General features: G+C 56.6%; 1 protein-coding gene across 10 annotated transcripts; it reads right to left on the bottom strand.

Annotated features, from left to right (window-relative positions):
• Positions 1-1694: 1694 nt before the first annotated feature.
• IL27RA (interleukin 27 receptor subunit alpha) lies at positions 1695-19384 on the bottom strand. Of its 10 annotated transcripts, none has more exons than XM_048832092.2 (15): positions 19248-19384; positions 12030-12139; positions 10823-10955; positions 10062-10222; positions 9580-9728; positions 8843-8996; positions 8311-8390; positions 7634-7832; positions 6749-6949; positions 6059-6160; positions 5786-5947; positions 5258-5386; positions 4403-4493; positions 3111-3207; positions 1695-2796 (listed from the first exon to the last, which is right to left on the bottom strand). In XM_048832092.2, exons 2-15 carry the CDS (start codon positions 12094-12096, stop codon positions 2482-2484), a joined length of 2040 nt encoding a protein of 679 aa, XP_048688049.2. In that variant the 5' UTR covers positions 12097-12139; positions 19248-19384; the 3' UTR covers positions 1695-2481. The 10 variants fall into 10 exon arrangements, with proteins under 10 accessions (XP_048688049.2, XP_074977820.1, XP_048688048.2 ...); XM_075121719.1 differs by having other exon boundaries at positions 3120-3207; XM_048832091.2 differs by having other exon boundaries at positions 12030-12534; positions 19248-19339.
• Between the last annotated feature and the right edge of the window lie 498 nt (positions 19385-19882).

Here is a 19882-nt window from a genome sequence, read left to right as displayed (position 1 = left end):
ACCATGTGACCTTGGACAAGTGACTTCATCGCTGTGTGCCTCAGTTTCCCTTGTTTAGACTGTGTGCTCTAAGGGGTAGGGCTTGTTTCATTGTGTCTGGGCAGCACCCAGCCGAACGGGGCCCTGTAAATGCACATAATTGCAGCTGGAAAGCACGGAGGATTGTTATCAATCAGCCTGGAATTCAGCTTCTCGCGCTGCTACGGCCAAGCTGCCGGCGCTGAAGGGGAATGGCTGGGAGCGATGCAGGGCCTATGACACACGGCTAAGCCGAGCCAGCGGAGGGCAGTGGTGTTACCTGTGTTAGCCAGCTTGTTACAGTATTAAGTCTTTGAGCCAGAGGGGTTCACCTCATTGGTCCCACATTGGAGGGGGCCGGGGGGGGGTTCCTCTCAAGGCCCATAGCCCTGCATAGTCCAAGCAATTGCTCAGTTCAGGTCCCAACCCCTCCCTTCATCTGTCAGGTTCGCACCCAGGGCGTTGAATCCCGAGGGCTGAGCTGCACGCGATGGGCCTTTCCTACCCCTGCCAAGACTGAGCGCAACTCCCTCCCCCCCAGCGTGGGGGGCTGCAGGGCCAATTCCCGCCCCCCCCACACGCCCTAGTCTGTGCTGCCCGCTCCATCGAACCGACCAAGTCAGGCGCAGGGCTGGAGCAGGGCACAGAGCTGACGTGTCTGGCATGCACAGGAGCAGCCAGAGGCTACATGCTGCTCACAGAGACCTGCTCACAGGTGCTCTGAGGGCACGGCGGGCATTGCTAGGGGGAGGCTGGGCGCAGTGCGGTGCAGAGGCAGCTCTGGGCCGGGGCCCCTGGGCTGCGGAAGCAGAGCCCTGCCCCGCCCCTGTGCGCTGCACTGGAAGGCTGCAGCATTTCACTTTACTCTGCACCTCGCCCAAGAGGAAGGATGTTCTTGTGGTCGTGGCGTAGCAGCCAGAAGGGCTGGAGCCCAGCTCCTCGCTCTGCCACTGTCTGAGTCTGGGCAAGCTGCAGCCGTGCTCACAGGGCCTTGGGCAGCGGGCCTGGGTTCCAGGAGCAAGCATGGGGAATTGGGCGGCAGGACTCCTGGGTCCTACACCCAAGTCCACGACTGCCGTGCTGTGTGACCGTAGCCCAGTCGCTCTGTGCCTCAGTTTCCCCATCTGTAAAATGGGACTCAGGCTCCCTTCCTCCCAGGCCGTTGACGTGAGGCACAATTCCTTAGCCTCCGTAAGGCGCTGTAATAAGGCAGCCCCACCTGTGGCATGACGAATTTCCCTCAGTCCACTATAAAGCAAACCCAGTCTCTCTTGCTGGCCCATTCAATGGTCAGGAGCACCCAGCTGGTAACCAGGCTGCCCAGTGTCACAGTGACCCATCATTTCCCAGTCCGCCCTACAGTGACTTACCCCTGAGCACTCGGGTTCCAGGCTGTCGCTTGCCCCACCGGCTGAGTCTTCTACTCACAATGCAGCCCACCGACAGCCTCCCGGCACTGGCTCTCCAGGCCGGCTGCCAGCCACCCCTACTCCTGCGGTGAGCTTGCCGCTTTCTGCAGCTTCCCTGGCAGCCTCTGACCACCAGGCGGGAGGCAGCGGGTCACAGGGGCTCCTGACCCTGCCCTGCCATGAAGGGCCCAGTCACCATGTGACAGCCCCTTTGAGGTCCTGACAGGAAAGTCGCTGCTTTGTTTGTGGCAATGAGAGACAGGGAGCGAAGGTTAAAAAAACGTGTACAAGTAAAAAAAAATGCCATACAACTGCATGGTGTGCAGCTCCGAGCTCGAGCGGGGCTCGAGAGTGGGGAGAAAGCTGGCCTGTGGAGGAGGGAACCTGCGGGGGGCCTGATACCAGGGTGACGGGCTGCTGACAATTAGAGGGGCAGAGTCTGGGTCTGTCACAGGCTCTGGGAGGAGGGGGCTGGGAGCAGGGGCTGGCTCCAGGCACCAGCTCTCGAAGCTGGTGCTCGGGGCGGCAATTAGAATGGGGCGGCAGTCCGTGTCCCACGGCGACTGCTTGGGGGGCCAGGGGGGAACTTGCTAGAGCCGCCCCTGGCTGGGAGTCAGGACTCCTGAGTTCTATCCGCAGCTCCAGGAGAGGAGTAGCGTGCGTAGTGGTTAGAGCAGAGGGGGCTGGGAGTCCGGAGAGGAACTCTGTCTCCATGGGCCATTCGGTCTTTGGCGTGTCTGCTAAGGCAGCCTGTCGGGAAGGTTGTCTAGGAGGGACGCAGTATACCAGCAAACTCAGTCCACCAGGCAGGGGCAATTCGGTCGCTGCAGAATTAAGGCTGGATCAGAGCCTGCACCACTAACAGGGGAAAATCTCTGTGTCCCATTCCCTGCCCCAAAGAGCGCCCCAACCTGAGCTTGCAGCCAGCGCCCCCTACAGGGAAAGAGCCCATGTCCCAGTCTTTGGCCCCTCGAGCCAGGCACTCCTGGCTGGGGCCCCCCAGTGCCTAGGGCAGTGCTGTGTGGCGCTGGTGGTTCTCGCCCAGCCGCATCCCTCAGGCCAGTCCCAGCACCTCCTCCGGGGTGGGCATGAAATGTTTCTCGTAGCCAGAAATGACCGGGGCTTTGTCTCCCCACGTCTCCTCCAGGGTGGGGCTGCTTGGCACCAGCTCCTCTGTCCTGGGCTTGCTCCCGGTCCAGTCGTCAGCCCCCCCGCTGTGGGGCAGGGCAGGCAGAGGAGACTCCAGCTGGGGCAGAGTTGAGTAGCCCTGGTTCACGTTCTCCGCTGGTTCCCCGATATCAAGCTCGGTGATGGGGGTCTCCTCCGCGTCCAGGTTCCGCACCAAAGGCCCCCTGTAGCTGTGGGGATCCTGGAGGAAACAGATCATGAGAGCAGCCATCTCACTCCCTAGCGACAAGGAGCTCCCTGCCAGAGCTGGGCATGGAACCCAGGAGTCCTGATTCCCTGACCCCCCCGCTCTAACCACTAGACCCCACTCCCCTCCCATAGCTGTGGATAGAACCCAGGAGTCCTGACTCCCAGCCTGGCCCCCTCACTCTAACCACTAGACCCCACTCCCAAACCCCTGATTGTCCAGGCCTGGCTCATCTGATCTGCCTCCCTTGGCCCTACTGCAGAGGACAAGGGTGGGTCACGCATCCTAGCCTGGGCCCCCCATCTCACCCTGTTCACCTCATGCAGCATAATCCTGCTGTGGGTGGCATCCGGGATCTTCTCCCAGCACCAGCTGGGCAGCACCTTGTGGCACAGGTCCAGCAGCCTGTGGGTGAGAGAGAGGAAGGGTTTTTTTAACACCTGGGGTGAGGGGTAGGGAGACTGCCTGGCTGTGGAGGGCCAGCCCCCTTGAGGTGTTATGCAAATCATGGCACGCCTTGAGCTGCAGACTTGATAAATATGCAACACCTCATTTGCATAAATGAGATCCACATTGTGCATCATTTGCATAAATTAGATCAATGCGTTACCTTGTTTGCATAAATTAGACCCACCAGAGATGCCTTCCCCCATCGCTCTCTCAGGCACCCCATTTAAGTTTATTCCCTCCGCTGTCTCACCCTCTAACTAGCTCCCTCATCTCCCCTCCCCACCAGACTGGGAGCCTCTAGGGCACTAGTTTGGAGCCAGTGTCGCCCAATGGCCGTTGGGTGAAACGAATTTGGTGGCTCTCAGCCCACAGTTCCGTGGCTCTGACTCGTCCGATCCCAGGGACTCAGATACTACAGAACAGAGAGGGTTAAGGAAGACCCCAGCCCCCTTTGGTGCTGGGAGTGTGTCCTTCCACCGCTGGGGGACGGGGGTGGGTTGTGGGTACTCGGGATTGAACCCAGAGCCACTAGATCTAAAAGCTGGAGGGCGTCTATAGCTGAACCGACTCCGCTCGCTGATGCTAGAGCAGGAGTATCCACCTCTCTGGGTGCAGGGCTGAGCCAATCCTGGGGTGTTCGGTTCTCTGGCAATTCCAAAAAACCCCCCGAAAACCAGACCTGAGGTTTTTTCAACAGTGTCAGCGAATGGCAAAGGCCAGACCCCACCACTGTGGGTGGGAAAGCCTCATTCGGGGCGAATCGACACCTTGCGCTCGCCTTTCACGCGTCCTGGGAACGTTTCTCTGTTTGCGAAAACCGACGCGGCAGGACGTTTCCAAACCCAAAGTTGCTTGGAGCCGGGACAATATGGAACTATTTCGACATGGAATTTGGGGGGGGGTTGCTTTTCCAATGCGCAACTTGGCAACCAGACCCGGATTTGCCCAACTTGCTGGCACTGCTGACTCTCCGTTTTTCACCAAAAATGTTTCCGCTGAAAGATGTTGCCTGGCTCTGTCTGTGTGTCCCAGCCACCACTGAGCACGACACGGCGAGGGCTCCCTACGGCTTAAAAGCCCCGTCCAGGATGACCTAGGACCCTGCGTGGGGGCCCGCTCCCCGCCCCCACCGACTGCCTGGCATTCTTACTGCACATGCAGGACAGCTCCCAGGACACAGGCCAGGAAGAGGAGGAATCCCACCGCCAGGAGGGAAGCCAGGACAGCCTCCCAGCGGGAATCTGCAGGGAGAGGGAGCAGGGTTGGGAGAAAGCCTGAGTGCCTCTGTCCCTGAATCCCAACATGCCCCCCTAGCTGGAGGGGAGAGCCCCACGCGGCCCAGAGAGGGCAGGGCCCACCCAGACCTAACGCGGCACCACTCTGCAACAGGATCTATGCCACGCACACCCGCGCCCTCCCCCGGCCACGTTACAGGGGCATAGAGTGAGAGGAAGGCCCAGCAGGGCAGGACAAGGCTTCTGTAACCCCCTGGATCCCTTCCTCTGACAATCCCAAAGCGTTAAGCAAATAGCTAGGTATGGAGGGGGGTGGTTGCACTGAAAGGCAGCCACCTCTGGGGTGGAACACAGCACCAGTGCATGGGGATTGCTCTGCCAGCACTGAGATGCAGCCATCTCTGGGGTGGGGCATGGCAGCTGTTTACACAGGGATCCCTCGCCCGGTGCTGAGATGCACCAGCCTCTGGGGTGAGGCGTGGCAGGTGAGGAACAGCTACACAGCTTGCTGTACATGGGAGGTGAAGGAGAATCCCGCATCTGGTTGCAACTGCATGGGAGGCTGAACTGAAACTGGGACACCATAGCTGATCCCCTGAGTCTTGGGGGGAAAGCGCCCCCTGCTGAGCCCACATCCTGCAGCACAGCACCCCCTCGTCCCACGGTGGGGGGAAAGCACCCTGCTCCTTGCAGTTCTAGGGGCTCCCGTCCCAGCTCCGCCCCCCGGACCCTGCTGAGCCCACAAGCCCCCAGCAGCTGGCAGCCCCCACCTGGGGTGTGGAAGAGGTGGATGGAGCTGGCGTTTCCTTCCCCAGCCGAGGTGGAGCCCGTCATCCAGAGCTGGTAGGAGGTGCCAGGCTCCAGGCCTGAGAGGTTGTAGCTTGTCTCTGTAGCAGCGACTGCACAAGGGTCGAGAGATGCGTGAGCTGGGAGGCCTGAGGTCTCCGTATTCCCATTGCCCCCAGCCCCGCCCCTCCCGGGTCAGACAGCAGGGGAAGGGACAGCTTCCCTTCCTGTCCAAGGCTAGTGCCCCTCCTCCACTCCCAAGCCTCGGCTCCTGTCTCCACTAGCACCCCCTCTAGTGGCCAGCCTACATAGAGGATAAAAGTCTCACTACCGCTGCTAGCAGAGGGAGCGACTCCTTTAGCTCGGAGACCCCCAGGTCCAACTCCAGCTGCTGCCCCACCTGAGATATCAGCTCAGCTCCCACCAGAGGCCCATGCTGCTGGGGTGAAGCCTGTTCCCACAGCACCCCGGATCCCTGGGGAGGGCCCCATGCCCCACGGGGCGGCACTTACTGGGCTGGTAGGTCTGTGGGCTCCCCGTGGGCGCGGCGAGGTAGAGGGTGTAGTGGGTGATGTGCCCATTGCGCTGCGCCAGGGGGATCGCCTCCCAGGAGATGACAGACACCTCCTTGGAGATGCTACGATCCTGCAGGCCCTGGGGCCCTGCCGACGGCACTGGGGAGAGTGAAGAGGGGATGGGCTGTGAGTGAAGCCAGCAGTACCCATCCCACCTTCCTTAGCTCCCAGCGTGGGCCCATCGGGGTGGGACGGGGGCTGCGCACCTACCTCCTTCCTGGGTGTAGGCTCGGACAGGGGCCGATGCACCAAAGCCCCCGGGGTACAGCCCGTACACGTGGACCTGATACGGCACCCGTGGCCTGAAGTCACCTGGGGCAGGGGAGCGAAGGGAGACAGGGTCAGTTCCCAGGGGGAGCTGCCAATCTGAGCGGTCGCTGCCGAGTCCTGGCTTAGAAGCACAAAGTAGAAATTCCAAGCCCTTCTCGGGCACCTCACAACCAAGCCCCACAGCCCCAGCCTCCCCTCCCCGTCCTCGGGGCAGCAGGACTCCGAGGCGCATCTTACAAATGGGGAAACTGAGGCACCCAGCTATTTTGTGCAAGGGCCAGGATAGAGCCCAGGCATTATGACTCTCAGCCCCTCCCCCCGCTCTAACCACTAGACCCCATTCCCCATTTCCAGAGCTGGGACTAGACCCCAGGAGCCTTGACTCCTGTCCTATCCCTCCTTTAACCCACTAGACCCCACTCCCCACCCACAGCCAAAGATAGAACCCAGGAGTCCTGACTCCCAGCCCCCCCGCTCTAACCACTAGACCTCACTCACACGTGCAAAGGGCCTGACCGTTGCTCAGGCTGAGTTTTCCCAGCAGAGTGTCAGGCGTGGGACAGGGTGAAGCAGCCCCCTGGCCCCATGCTGTGGCATTCAGGGGCCTCCGTGGCCAGGCTCCCCCCATACCTGTCAGCAGGGCACTGTGAACACCCGCTGCCCTGCGCACCCAGCCCAGGGATGCCGCCTTTGAGCTGCTGCACTCCTTGGCCCACTCCACCAGGTACTCCGTGGGCTCCCCTTCCAGTGGGTCCTTGCTGGGCTCCCAGGTAACGCGGAGATCCTGCCCACGCATGGCCACAGCCTGGACCCCTGCCGGGGCAGGTAGATCTGGGAGAATCCACAGGATCCATCACTGGGCGCAGCTCCCCCTAGGTTAGTCGTTCTCTGGGTCCCCCCTGCACCAGCTTAGGGATGCTGCAGGAATGGGACTCGGGGCCTTTCCCTTCTAGGGGGCACTGGCCCTGATTCAACCCAGGGTGGGGGGACTGGCTGGCTCGGGGGGGGGGGGGGGCAGGGAATGGGGCTCTGGGCCTTTCCCCTCTAGGGGGCGCCATCCCAGATCCAGCCCAGCGTGGGGGGACTGGCTGGCTTTGGGGGGCGGGGGGGGGGGCAGGGAATCGGGCACAGGGTCTTTCCCCTCTAGGGAAAGCTCCCATCTTACCCCATGGCAGGGAAGGGGCCAGCTCAGGGAGGGCAGGGAATGGAACTTGGGGCCTTTCCCCTCTAGGGGGCGCCATCCTGGATCCAGCCCAGCGTGGGGGGACTGGCTGGCTTGGGGGGGGGGGGGCGCAAGGAATGGGGGCTTTCCCCTCTAGGGAGCGCCGGCTCCCATCTGGCCCCAGGGTGTGGGACTGGCTGGCTCGGTGCAGGGGGAGCAGGGAATGGGGCACGGGGCCTTTCCCCTCTAGGGGATGCCAGCTCCCACCTGATTCTGCGGCAGGGGAGAGTCTGGCTCGGTGGTTAGGGAATGGGACACGGGCCCAGTGCGGTCAGGCCCCCACGGGGTCGTACCCTGCCGCTCCAAGCTGAGGTTGGCAGGCTGCGTCCGCCCGACGTGGTTGTTTGCCGAGATCCAGACGTGGGTGGTTCTGGCGGGGAGGCTCGCGTTGCAGCAGGGGGACTCCAGGGGGCTCTCGGCACCGTTGCTGCCCGTCCGGAAGGCCAGGCTGTAGCTGCGAATGACTCCCCTGGCTGCTTCGGAATTGAGCGGCTGGTAGGGAATCCAGCGAAGGGTTAACGCAAATGGATGAGTGTCCCATCCCCTCCCCCTGCCCCACCCCGCCCTCCAGATGGGGCCGCCCCTTGTGCTTGACATCGCTAGGGCCCCCGTTGCCTGGGAATAACCTGGGCCACCCCTGCAATGCAACCACCTCTGGGGTGGAACATGGCCGCTGCTTAGCAGCTGCGTGGACACATTGCTCATCAGTTTAGGACAGGAAGTGGAGGCTACGGGCGTGTCCAGGAGGGAAAGCCAATCGGAATTTGGCCAGGGCACCAGGGGGCACACCCCTAGTCATGTGACAGCGGAGCTTATCCAATCGGCTGGGACCTCCCGCACCGATGGGAAGACTCCTGCTGTACTGTACCCCTTTGTTTCCTGGTTTGCAGCGATCTAAGCACGGGGGCCTCTCGGGGGGGTAGCGCCGGGGAACCTCAACCCTGCAATGATGGGCCCAGGTGGGTCTCACCTTCCACAGCAGCAGCAGGCTGGGCTCTCCGGACTCAGCAGGGCTGGCCACTTGCCACACGTCCACCAGGCCCAGCGGGGCTAAGGGCAACAGAGAGGAGCCGTGGCATCAGAGAAGAAACTGGGGTCGCTCCAGGGCAGGGAGGGTGTACAGGGCACACAGCAGCTCTCCGGAGCCAGGAAAGCACTGGGCCCCTTTCCCAAGAGGGGTGTTCCCCTGACTGCCCGGGGCAGGACAGGCCTCTGCATTTAGCATTGCAGGGAGACCTTTTCCAGGGCTGGGAATAGAACCCAGGAATCCTGGCACCCAGTTTTTTCATCTTCTCCCCTATTACTAGACCCCACTCCCCTCCCAGAGCTGGGAACCGAACCCCAGAGTCCTGACTTCCAGCCCCCTGACCCCCCCCTTCCACCCCAGAGCTGGGAATAGAACCCAGGAGTCCTGACTGTTGCCGCCTTAACTGACTACACCACATGTGACCCTCCCCGGCAAGGCAGGCATTTTGCTCTGGCTAGCTCAGGCCCATGCGTACCAGCCTCGGGAGTCTGGAAGGTCTGGGACGGGCTCCAGTCGCTCCAGAAGCCCTTCCCGTCCTCAGGGATGCAGCGGGCCTGCACCTCGTAGGCCGTGAAAGGCTCCAGGCTGGAGAACTCGTAGTGGTTGGGCTCAACATCCCCCTCATGAACCTGCCAGGGAGAACGGCACAGAGAGAGATGGAGCCGCAGGGCTCTGGGGACCCATCTCGCAGGAGGGAGGGCTGGGAGGGGAGCGGGGTCCAGTGGTTAGAGCAGAGGGGATGGGAGTCAGGACTGCTGGGTTCTGTCCCCAGCTCTGGAAGCGGAGCAGGGTCTAATGCTCCATTGGTAGACCCCTGAGCCGTTCAGCCCAGATGATTAAGACACGGTGACCTTTGGCCTGTATGCCGGCTCCACCCTAGCCAGCAAGGCCCCGGTGTAGGAGGAATTCTGTGGTGGCCAGGTCATCCCAATTTAAGGAGTAGATGGGCCTGAGCGTAACTAGGAATCAGCATCTTTCATTCTACAGCTGACCCCAGTCAGCAGAAGGTGTAACAGGCCCTGCTATTTGTTATGAGCAGGATTTGAACCCAGGACTCTGTAGCACCAGAATGCAGTCCTCCATTACTTGAGCTGAAGGAGGAGCTCTATTATCTAGCAGCAGTAGTAGGCTGCTATCCCAGAGGAAGCCCTGTCTTTCAACGCCCCCCTCCCCGCCCCAAGCACATTTTGCAATCCTGTCACGCAGACTCACCCTGGTCCAGTTGGCGGTCCCAGATACCCGGTAGCGAAGGTGGCAGGCCAGATCCCGGGAGAAATGCTCAGGCCACTGGGGGTTTGTCCAGCTCATGGTGACCACAGGGGTCACATCCTCTAGGCTCAGTACAGGGGGATCCGGCTTCACTGGAACCAACACAGTGGATGAAGGGAAAGTAGGAGCCAAAAGTCCTGGCTCCCAGGCCTAACCACTGAACCCCACTCCCCTCCCACAACTGGGATAGAACCCAGGAGTCCTGGCTCCCAGCCTCACCCACACCCAATCTAATCACTGTACCCAGGCTTTCTATGAAACAGCTGGCCCAGTTCTAGAGGATTTTAAGTGGAAAGCCTCGAGATGAAATCCACACAAATTCCCAATGGGGCCCAACAGCCTAGCCCCCATCTCCCAATCCCCCACCCCCACCATTCACTCCTAGGGCCGGTGAGGAGCTGGGCTGCTGCCTGGTGCTGGGTCACCTATTTCGTGCAGGGTCAGAGTTAGCCTTGGTGTGATCTGGGTCCCGTCACCAGCCTCCACCCAGACGGCATAGTTCTCATTGCGTGTCAGGTTGCTTCTTCCAATCACCACCCAGCTCTGTCCGGCGGGGGCCTGGGAACTCTGCGTCTGGTTGCGTTTGCTGGCAGATGAACCCAGGGAAGAAACTGATGAGTCGGAGCATACGACAGGGCAGAGCTAAGAATACAACCCGGGAATCCTGGTTCCCAGACCTCCCACTGCTCTCACCTCTAGACCCCACACCCCTCCCAGAGCCGGGAATAGAACCCAGGAGTCCTGGCTCCCAGCTCATGCTCTAGCCCAGGGGTAGGCAACCTATGGCACGGGTGCCAAAGGAGGCCTGCAAGCTGATGTTCAATGGCACTCACACTGCCCGGGTCCTGGCCACCACTCTGGGGGGCTCTGCATTTTAGTGTAATTTTAAAAGAATCTTCTTAAACATTTTAAAAATCTTATTTACTTTACACACAACAATAGTGTAGGTATAGATTATAGACTTATAGAAAGAGACCTTCTAAAAACGTTAAAATGTATGAGTGGCACGCGAAACCTTAAATTAGAGTGAATGAACGAAGACTCGGCACACCACTTCTGAAAGGCTGCCAACCCCTGCTCTAGCCGCTGCACTCCACTCCCCTCCCAGAGCTGGGGAGCTGTTCTGGGCACCTGAGCAGTGGGTGGGATCCTGGGCTCCCTCCCCCAGGCAGGGGGTTATACTCACAACTTCAGGCTCTGGTAGTGGAGGGTGTAGGTGGTGATAGCCTCAGAGCCGGACCTGCTGGGCCATGTGCAATTCATGCCCCCTCTGGGGCCCACCTGGTAACACTCCAGCCCTGTGGGTTCCTCTGGGTCACCTGCACCCAAGCACATATCAACCTGCAGCTGTCTGGGGAGGCCGGGGGCTTGGACGCTTCTATCCAGCCTGAGCGTGACTGGCCCCAGGGGTCCTGGGCCTAAGTGCTGGATCACACCCAGCAGCCTGCCACCTAGACCCTTCTCCTCCCCCACCCAGAGTCGGGAATAGAACCCAGGAGTCCTGACTGCCAGTGCCCCCCTGCTGTAATCCACTAACTCCCGCTCTCCCCCCAGAGCTGGGAATAGAACCCAGGAGTCCTGAGCCCCTCTCCTGAGCACGGACTTGCAGAGGGCTGTGCTGTCACTCGGTCTCCATTAAGATGCCCCATCCCCTGCCTTAACCTAGCTCAGTGCTTCCTGTTGAGTGCAGCAGGTCTAGGGCTCGCGGGGTGAGGGGCCGGGTGGGGGGGAGGAGGGGCTGACGGAGCCTTCCTCTGTCTGTCTGTCTGCAGCAGCCGCATCTCCGTGCCCGAAGCCTCTGTCAACATCTCCCCCAGCACACGTGCCACCAAGTCAAACAGTTATAAACCGCAGGGCGCTAGCAATCCGAGTGTCGGTGGCCGGGGGGGAGGGGAGAGGGTGTCTGCCCGTGGGGGTAACCTAGATCCTCTTTCACTGGGTTTCCATCCGCTCATGCTGGGCAGAGCCAGGCCTGCTGGATGGGAAAGTCAGGGTGTCGCAGGGAGTGGGAGGGGGGGCTCGCCAGGGGGCTCTCTCCCCTCCAACAGTGCTGACCTGGGTGTGGTGCCTGGGGTCCTGTGCTGTAGAGAGCAGGGGGGGCTCCCTCCCTTCAGTCAGTGCTGAGCCCAACATGGGACAAGGAGGGGGGTCTGTGCTGCAGGGAGCCGGGGTGGGGCTGTTGTGGTCCACTGGGGGGCAGTTGCAGCCTGGTGGGTACGGGGCCGGGGACTGAGCCTCAGACAGAGCAGGGGTCTGATTCTGACGGCACCCCGACTGGCTTTCCATCCATGCGTGGCAATAGACTCTTTAGGAGTCACTCCTGATTTACCCCAGTGTAAATGAAATCGGAACCAGGACTCGGGTGTCCTGGGAAATTGAAATTGAGCTCTCACCTTCCTGAAACCCAAAGGTCTTCAGTGCCAGCAGCAGGAGCCACGCTCCCCTCCATCTCTTCCTCATGGTGCCAGCCCCGCATGGGAAGCAGAGATAGCTGGTCAGCAACCTGGCAAGCAAGGAGCAAGGGTGTGTATGCTGGTAATCACCATAGTGCAGCAGATCTGGGCCCCTCTGGTTTTGCCGGGAGTCACTGGGAGGTCTCAGAAATGCAGACCGGGAGCTCCCTCCGCCTCTAATTTACAATGTCCCCATCTGTAAAAGAGGGCTGGTGATCCTATGTGAAGTGCTTGGAGAGCTCCTGAGTCATAGATCACAAGGCCAGAAGGGACCGTTGTGGTCATCTGGTGTGGCCTCCTGGCTAACACAGGCCAGAGAATGTGCCCCACAATAATTCCCAGAGCAGAGCCTTTAGAAACACATCCAGTCCTGACTGTAAACTTGTCCACGATGGAGAAGCCACCACGACTCTGGGTAAGTTGTTCCAGTGATCAATCCCCCTCGCTGTTAAAAAAAAACAAACGCCTTACTGCCAGCCTGAATTGGTCTAGCTTCAACATCATTGGCTCTTGTTAGACCTTGGGCTGCTAGATAGAAGAGCCTGTTATCAAAAATTTATAGGTATTTACAGATTGGGATCAAGTCACCCCTTAACCTTCTCTTTGTTGAGCTGAATAGATTGAGCTCCCTGAGTCTCTCACTACCAGGCACGTTTTCTAACCCTTCAATCATTCTCGTGGCTCTTCTCTGACCCCTCTCTGATTTATCAACATCCTTCTTGAATCCAGATTCCTGTTTATACATCCCCGGATCCCACTAGCCCTTTTGGCCCCAGCTTTGCGCTGGGAGCTTCTGTCCAGCTGGTTTTCTGCCATGACCCCCAAATCTTTCCAGAGTCCCAGCTTCCCAGGAGAGAGTCCCCATCCTGTAAGCACGGCCGACATTCTCTGTTTTGAAATGTAACAGCTACATTGGGCCATTTCAAAATGCAGATTGCTTGCTTCCTCAGTTTACCAACCAATCCAGACTGCCCTGAACCAGTGACCCCATCCTCTCTGTTATTTACCATTCCCCCAATTTCTGTGCGGCGGTCAAACTTTATCAGGGATGGTTTTGTTTTCTTTTCTTCCATATCGTTAATAACAATGTTAAGTAGCATAGCAGGGCCAAGAGCAGATCCCGGCTGGACTCCACTAGAAACAGACCTGCTTGATGATGAGTCTCCACTTACACTTTGAGAACTATCACGTAATCCGATTTTCATCCATTAATGAGTGCCATGTTAATTGGGATGAAGAGCACTAGATAAAAGCTAGGGAGTTATTAGTCATTGTTATTGTTTAATTGCAGGGTTTAACCCAGATAGTTTTGCTCCTAACCACTCCTCGGGCATTTGAGTTAAATAGGCACCAATCAAATAAACAAATCAGTGTTTTCCCCACTCAGTTCATAAGCATCTCAGGGGGCAAAAGCTTCCCTGTTATCCATAGAGTCTTCTCACAGGAAGGTGGGGAAGGAAATACCAGAGGAGACAAAGCATCATAGAATCATAGAATATAAGGGTTGGAAGGGACCCCAGAAGGTCATCTAGTCCAACCCCCTGCTCGAAGCAGGACCAAATCCCAGTTAAATCATCCCAGCCAGGGCTTTGTCAAGCCTGACCTTAAAAACCTCTAAGGAAGGAGATTCTACCACCTCCCTAGGTAACGCATTCCAGTGTTTCACCACCCTCTTAGTGAAAAAGTTTTTCCTAATATCCAATCTAAACCTCCCCCACTGCAACTTGAGACCATTACTCCTCGTTCTGTCATCTGCTACCATTGAGAACAGTCTAGAGCCATCCTCTTTGGAACCCCCTTTCAGGTAGTTGAAAGCAGCTATCAAATCCCCCCTCATTCTTCTCTTCTGCTGGCTAAACAATCCCAGCTCCCTCAGCCTCTCCTCATAACTCATGTGTTCCAGACCCCTAATCATTTTTGTTGCCCTTCGCTGGACTCTCTCCAATTTATCCACATCCTTCTTGAAGTGTGGGGCCCAAAACTGGACACAGTACTCCAGATGAGGCCTCACCAATGTCGAATAGAGGGGAACGATCACGTCCCTCGATCTGCTCGCTATGCCCCTACTTATACATCCCAAAATGCCATTGGCCTTCTTGGCAACAAGGGCACACTGCTGACTCATATCCAGCTTCTCGTCCACTGTCACCCCTAGGTCCTTTTCCGCAGAACTGCTGCCTAGACATTCGGTCCCTAGTCTGTAGCTGTGCATTGGGTTCTTCCGTCCTAAGTGCAGGACCCTGCACTTATCCTTATTGAACCTCATCAGATTTCTTTTGGCCCAATCCTCCAATTTGTCTAGGTCCTTCTGTATCCTATCCCTCCCCTCCAGCGTATCTACCACTCCTCCCAGACTATGCTGACAGCTTGTGCCTCACGCTTTCAAAGAAACTGCGGAATCACCTGATCAAGATCCTCTACAGCAAACAGGGAAAGATTAAGAATGAGCTCTCAAAAATGGATACTCTCATAAAGAACCAACCTTCCACACAAACTTCCTCGTGGCTGGATTTTACTAAAACTAGACAAGCCATTTACAACGCACACTTTGCTTCTCTACAAAAGAAAAAGGACACTAAACTTTCTAAACTACTACATGCTACAAGGGGCCACAGCAATGGTTCCCTCACCCCACCTAGCAATATTGTTAACCTATCCAACTATACTCTCAGCCCAGCAGAAGCAGCTGTTCTATCTCGGGGCCTCTCCTTCTGCCCCTCCACCCCCACGAACATGATACAGTTCTGTGGTGACCTAGAATCCTATTTTCGACGTCTCCGTCTCAAGGAATATTTCCAAAATACCTCTGAACAACATACTAATCCACAGAGGTCTCCCTGCCAACACTACAGAAAGAGGGATTCTAGATGGACTCCTCCTGAAAGTCGAAACAGCAGACTGGACTTCTACATAGAGTGCTTCCGCCGACGTGCACGGGCTGAAATTGTGGAAAAGCAGCATCACTTGCCCCATAACCTCAGCCATGCGGAACGCAATGCCATCCACAGCCTCAGAAACAACTCTGACATCATAATCAAAAAGGCTGACAGAGGAGGTGCTGTTGTCATCATGAATAGGTCGGAATATGAACAAGAGGCTGCTCGGCAGCTCTCCAACACCACTTTCTACAAGCCATTACCCTATGATCCCACTGAGAGTTACCAAAAGCAACTACAGCATTTGCTCAAGAAACTTCCTGAAAAAGCACAAGATCAAATCCGCACAGACACACCCCTGGAACGACCTGGGATATTCTATCTACTACCCAAGATCCATAAACCTGGAAATCCTGGGCGCCCCATCATCTCAGGCATTGGCACCCTGACAGCAGGATTGTCTGGCTATGTAGACTCCCTCCTCAGGCCCTACGCTACCAGCACTCCCAGCTACCTTCGAGACACCACTGACTTCCTGAGGAAACTTCAATCCATCGGTGATCTTCCTGATAACACCATCCTGGCCACTATGGATGTAGAAGCCCTCTACACCAACATTCCACACAAAGATGGACTACAAGCCGTCAGGAACACTATCCCCGATAATGTCACGGCTAACCTGGTGGCTGAACTTTGTGACTTTGTCCTCACCCATAACTATTTCACATTTGGGGACAATGTATACCTTCAGATCAGCGGCACTGCTATGGGTACCCGCATGGCCCCACAGTATGCCAACATTTTTATGGCTGACTTAGAACAACGCTTCCTCAGCTCTCGTCCCCTAACGCCCCTACTCTACTTGCGCTATATTGATGACATCTTCATCATCTGGACCCATGGAAAAGAAGCCCTTGAGGAATTCCACCATGATTTCAACAATTTCCATCCCACCACCAACCTCAGCCTGGTCCAGTCCACACAAGAGATCCACTTCCTGGACACTACAGTGCTAATAAACAATGGCCACATAAACACCACCCTATACCGGAAACCTACTGACCGCTATTCCTACCTGCATGCCTCCAGCTTTCACCCTGACCACACCACACGATCCATCGTCTACAGCCAAGCTCTGCGATACAACCGCATTTGCTCCAACCCCTCAGACAGAGACAAACACCTACAAGATCTCTGTCAAGCTTTCTTACAACTACAATACCCACCTGCAGAAGTAAAGAAACAGATTGATAGAGCCAGAAGAGTTCCCAGAAGTTACCTACTACAGGACAGGCCTAACAAAGAAAATAACAGAACGCCACTAGCGGTCACCTTCAGCCCCCAACTAAAACCCCTCCAATGCATTATTAAGGATCTACAACCTATCCTAAAGGATGACCCAACACTCTCACAAGTCTTGGGAGACAGGCCAGTCCTTGCCTACAGACAGCCCCGCAACCTGAAGCAAATACTCACCAACAACCACATACCACACAACAGAACCACTAACCCAGGAACTTATCCTTGCAACAAAGCCCGTTGCCAATTGTGCCCACATATCTATTCAGGGGACACCATCACAGGGCCTAATAACATCAGCCACACTATCAGAGGCTCGTTCACCTGCACATCCACCAATGTGATATATGCCATCATGTGCCAGCAATGCCCCTCTGCCATGTACATTGGTCAAACTGGACAGTCTCTACGTAAAAGAATAAATGGACACAAATCAGATGTCAAGAATTATAACATTCATAAACCAGTCGGAGAACACTTCAATCTCTCTGGTCACGCAATCACAGACATGAAGGTCGCTATCTTAAAACAAAAAAACTTCAAATCCAGACTCCAGCGAGAAACTGCTGAGTTGGAATTCATTTGCAAATTGGATACTATTAATTTAGGCTTAAATAGAGACTGGGAGTGGCTAAGTCATTATGCAAGGTAGCCTGTTTCCTCTTGTTTTTTCCTACCCCCCCCCCCCCCGATGTTCTGGTTTAACTTGGATTTAAACTTGGAGAGTGGTCAGTTTAGATAAGCTATTGCCAGCAGGAGAGTGAGTTTGTGTGTGTATGGGGGTGGGGGGGACGTGAGAAAACCTGGATCTATGCAGGAAATAGCCCGACTTGATTATGTAAAGAGTTGTCACTTTGGATGGGCTAGCACCAGCAGGAGAGTGAATTTGTGTGGGGGGGTGGAGGGTGAGAAAACCTGGATTTGTGCTGGAAATGGCCCACCTGTTGATCACTTTAGATAAGCTATTACCAGCAGGACAGTGGGGTGGGAGGAGGTATTGTTTCATATTCTCTGTGTGTATATAAAGTCTGCTGCAGTTTCCACGGTATGCATCTGATGAAGTGAGCTGTAGCTCACGAAAGCTCATGCTCAAATAAATTGGTTAGTCTCTAAGGTGCCACAAGTACTCCTTTTCTTCCTCCCAGTTTAGTATCATCCGCAAATTTGCTGAGAGTGCAATCCACACCATCCTCCAGATCATTTATGAAGATATTGAACAAAACCGGCCCCAGGACCGACCCTTGGGGCACTCCACTTGATACCGGCTGCCAACTAGACATGGAACCATTGATCACTACCCGTTGAGCCCGACAATCTAGCCAGCTTTCTACCCACCTTATAGTGCATTCTTCCAGCCCATACTTCCTTAACTTGCTGACAAGAATACTGTGGGAGACCGTGTCAAAAGCTTTGCTAAAGTCAAGAAACAATACATCCACTGCTTTCCCTTCATCCACAGAACCAGTAATCTCATCATAAAAGGCGATTAGATTAGTCAGACATGACCTTCCCTAAAACTAAAACTGCCACCAACAACTAAAGGAAATGAATAAAAATCGAGCCCACAAACTACACCCCAGGCATTAATTTGACCCCCAAAAAGGGGAAGGGCCAGAAAGACACCATGAAATCCGCTCAGGCCATGCTATTGCCATGGGTTTAACACAGGAGGTGCCCAGAGTCCACAGTGACGGGTGGCAGGATAAAGCTCTAACACTGAGGTGAGATCTAAATGTCAAAAGCAAAAAAAAATAGTAAATAAAAGAACAGAACGAAACAAAACAAAACAAAATGAGAAAGCGGGGAGACTGATGGGAAACCAGTGATGTGGTGATGCATTGGAGCTCCGACTTGCACCTCTTCATGGCCTCAGTTCGCTCTCATGCGCAGACAGCACATAGGAAAGGCCGGACTGGATCAGCACCAAGGTCCATCTAGCCCACCCAGCAGTGCCTGGCACCTGCTGTCCCAGAACCCCACAGGGCGGGGATCACCAGCCCATAGGAAAGGTCCTTCCTGACCCCTAATCGGCTCCAGCCCCAAAGCTAGAAGGTTGTAAATTTCTTGGGCAAAATGCCTATTGGCTCCTCTAGGGCCAGGATTTCCCTCTCGGATGCTCTCCTTACCCATACAAATGTCCAAGCTGATGGTTTGGAATCCTGCTAAGCTTTTGGATCAGTCTGGTCTCGTAGCAAAAACTAACCTTGACTTCAATTGTCATTGTCTTTATTACCCTGATTTCCAGCCTGCCCCCCTGCCCCGATCTAGCCACTAGATCCCACTCCCCTCCTTGAGCCAGGGGTAAAATGCAGAAATTCTGACTCTCAGTCTGCTGCGCCTCGAACCACTAATTCCATCTCCCCTCCGAGATCTGGGAATAGGACCGGACAGCTGACTTCCAGACCTCCCTGCTTGCTCTAACCACTAGATCCCACTCCCCCCCCCTTGTTCCATGGATAGAACCCAGTAATTCTGACTCACAGAGCTGGGAATAGAACCCAGGAGACCTGATTCCCAGCAGCCCCGCCCCAAACCAGTAAACATGACTCCCCTTCTCATGCCAGGGGTAAAACCCTAGCATCTTGGCTCCCAGCCACCGCTCCTCTAACCATGAGCCCAAACTCCCCTCCCTGAGCTGGGAATTCAACCCAGGAGTCCTGACTCTTGGACTCAGTAGAGCTTGTGTCAAGCGCTTCTTTGTGCTTCTCCCCTGCTCACCTCCTCTCCACCCACTCCATAGCACGACCTGAACAAATGAACATCCAGAGATCTTCCGCGGACCACCCTTTGAGACTCCCCTTTCACTGCAGCCCTCCCTGCCCGGGGGGGGGGGGGGGAGGAAATGCAGAGCCCCCCCCCCACATCTGGAACAGCTGGGCCCCATCACCTTAGCCCAGTAACCCCCCCCCTTCCATCCTTACCCGTCAGCCAACACTGTCCCACAATCCCCTCCACAAGGTACTTGGCAACCCCAGTCACATACTTGGCTTAAAGTTGGAGGCTGTGGCCGAGCTCCCCTGGTAAGAGGACAAAGGAACAGAGGAACAGCTGGGAAAGGAAGCGGTTGCAAAATCAGGCCACACGCCAGGGGCTCCCACGGTCCCCGCCGCCTGGGACAAAGTGGCCGGCGGCGAGTGGAGAGGAAAGAGCCTGAAGCAGGAAGCGCTGGGTTGCACACTCGCTGAGCAAGCTGTACCGGGGACGGACACACACACACACACACGCAGCCAGCTGCCGAGACACCGGAACAAGCCCCCCGTCAGAGTTTCCGAAAGTTTGCAGCGCCGCCCGGGTGGCTCTTCGGGGCGCATGTCCCCCCGAGCTAGCGCCGGAAGGCGGGGGCGCTGCTCGGTTGGCGTCTCTGCGGCGCAGGCAGGGGGGAGAAGCCAAGCGCCGCCCACCCCGCCGCGGAGCGGGGGATCCCCCGGGCTGTTGCTTTAACCATGTGCCGGTCAGAGCCAGGGCGAGAAGCCAGCACTCCCGGCTCGTGGAGAGTAAACGGGGGTAGACAGAGCCGACCCCCTGCCTGTCTGGGGCTGACGGAGTTTAGTTTACCCACTTCTTTTCTTTGCCACTAGACCATGGAGTCAGCCCTGCTCTAACCACCAGACCTCGCTC

The sequence above is a fragment of the Caretta caretta genome, chromosome 20, assembly GCF_965140235.1.
Source record: "Caretta caretta isolate rCarCar2 chromosome 20, rCarCar1.hap1, whole genome shotgun sequence".
Taxonomy (NCBI): Eukaryota; Metazoa; Chordata; order Testudines; family Cheloniidae; genus Caretta; species Caretta caretta.
The sequence above is the reverse complement of the archived record's forward strand: the minus strand, read 5'-3'. Positions and strand labels throughout refer to the sequence as shown.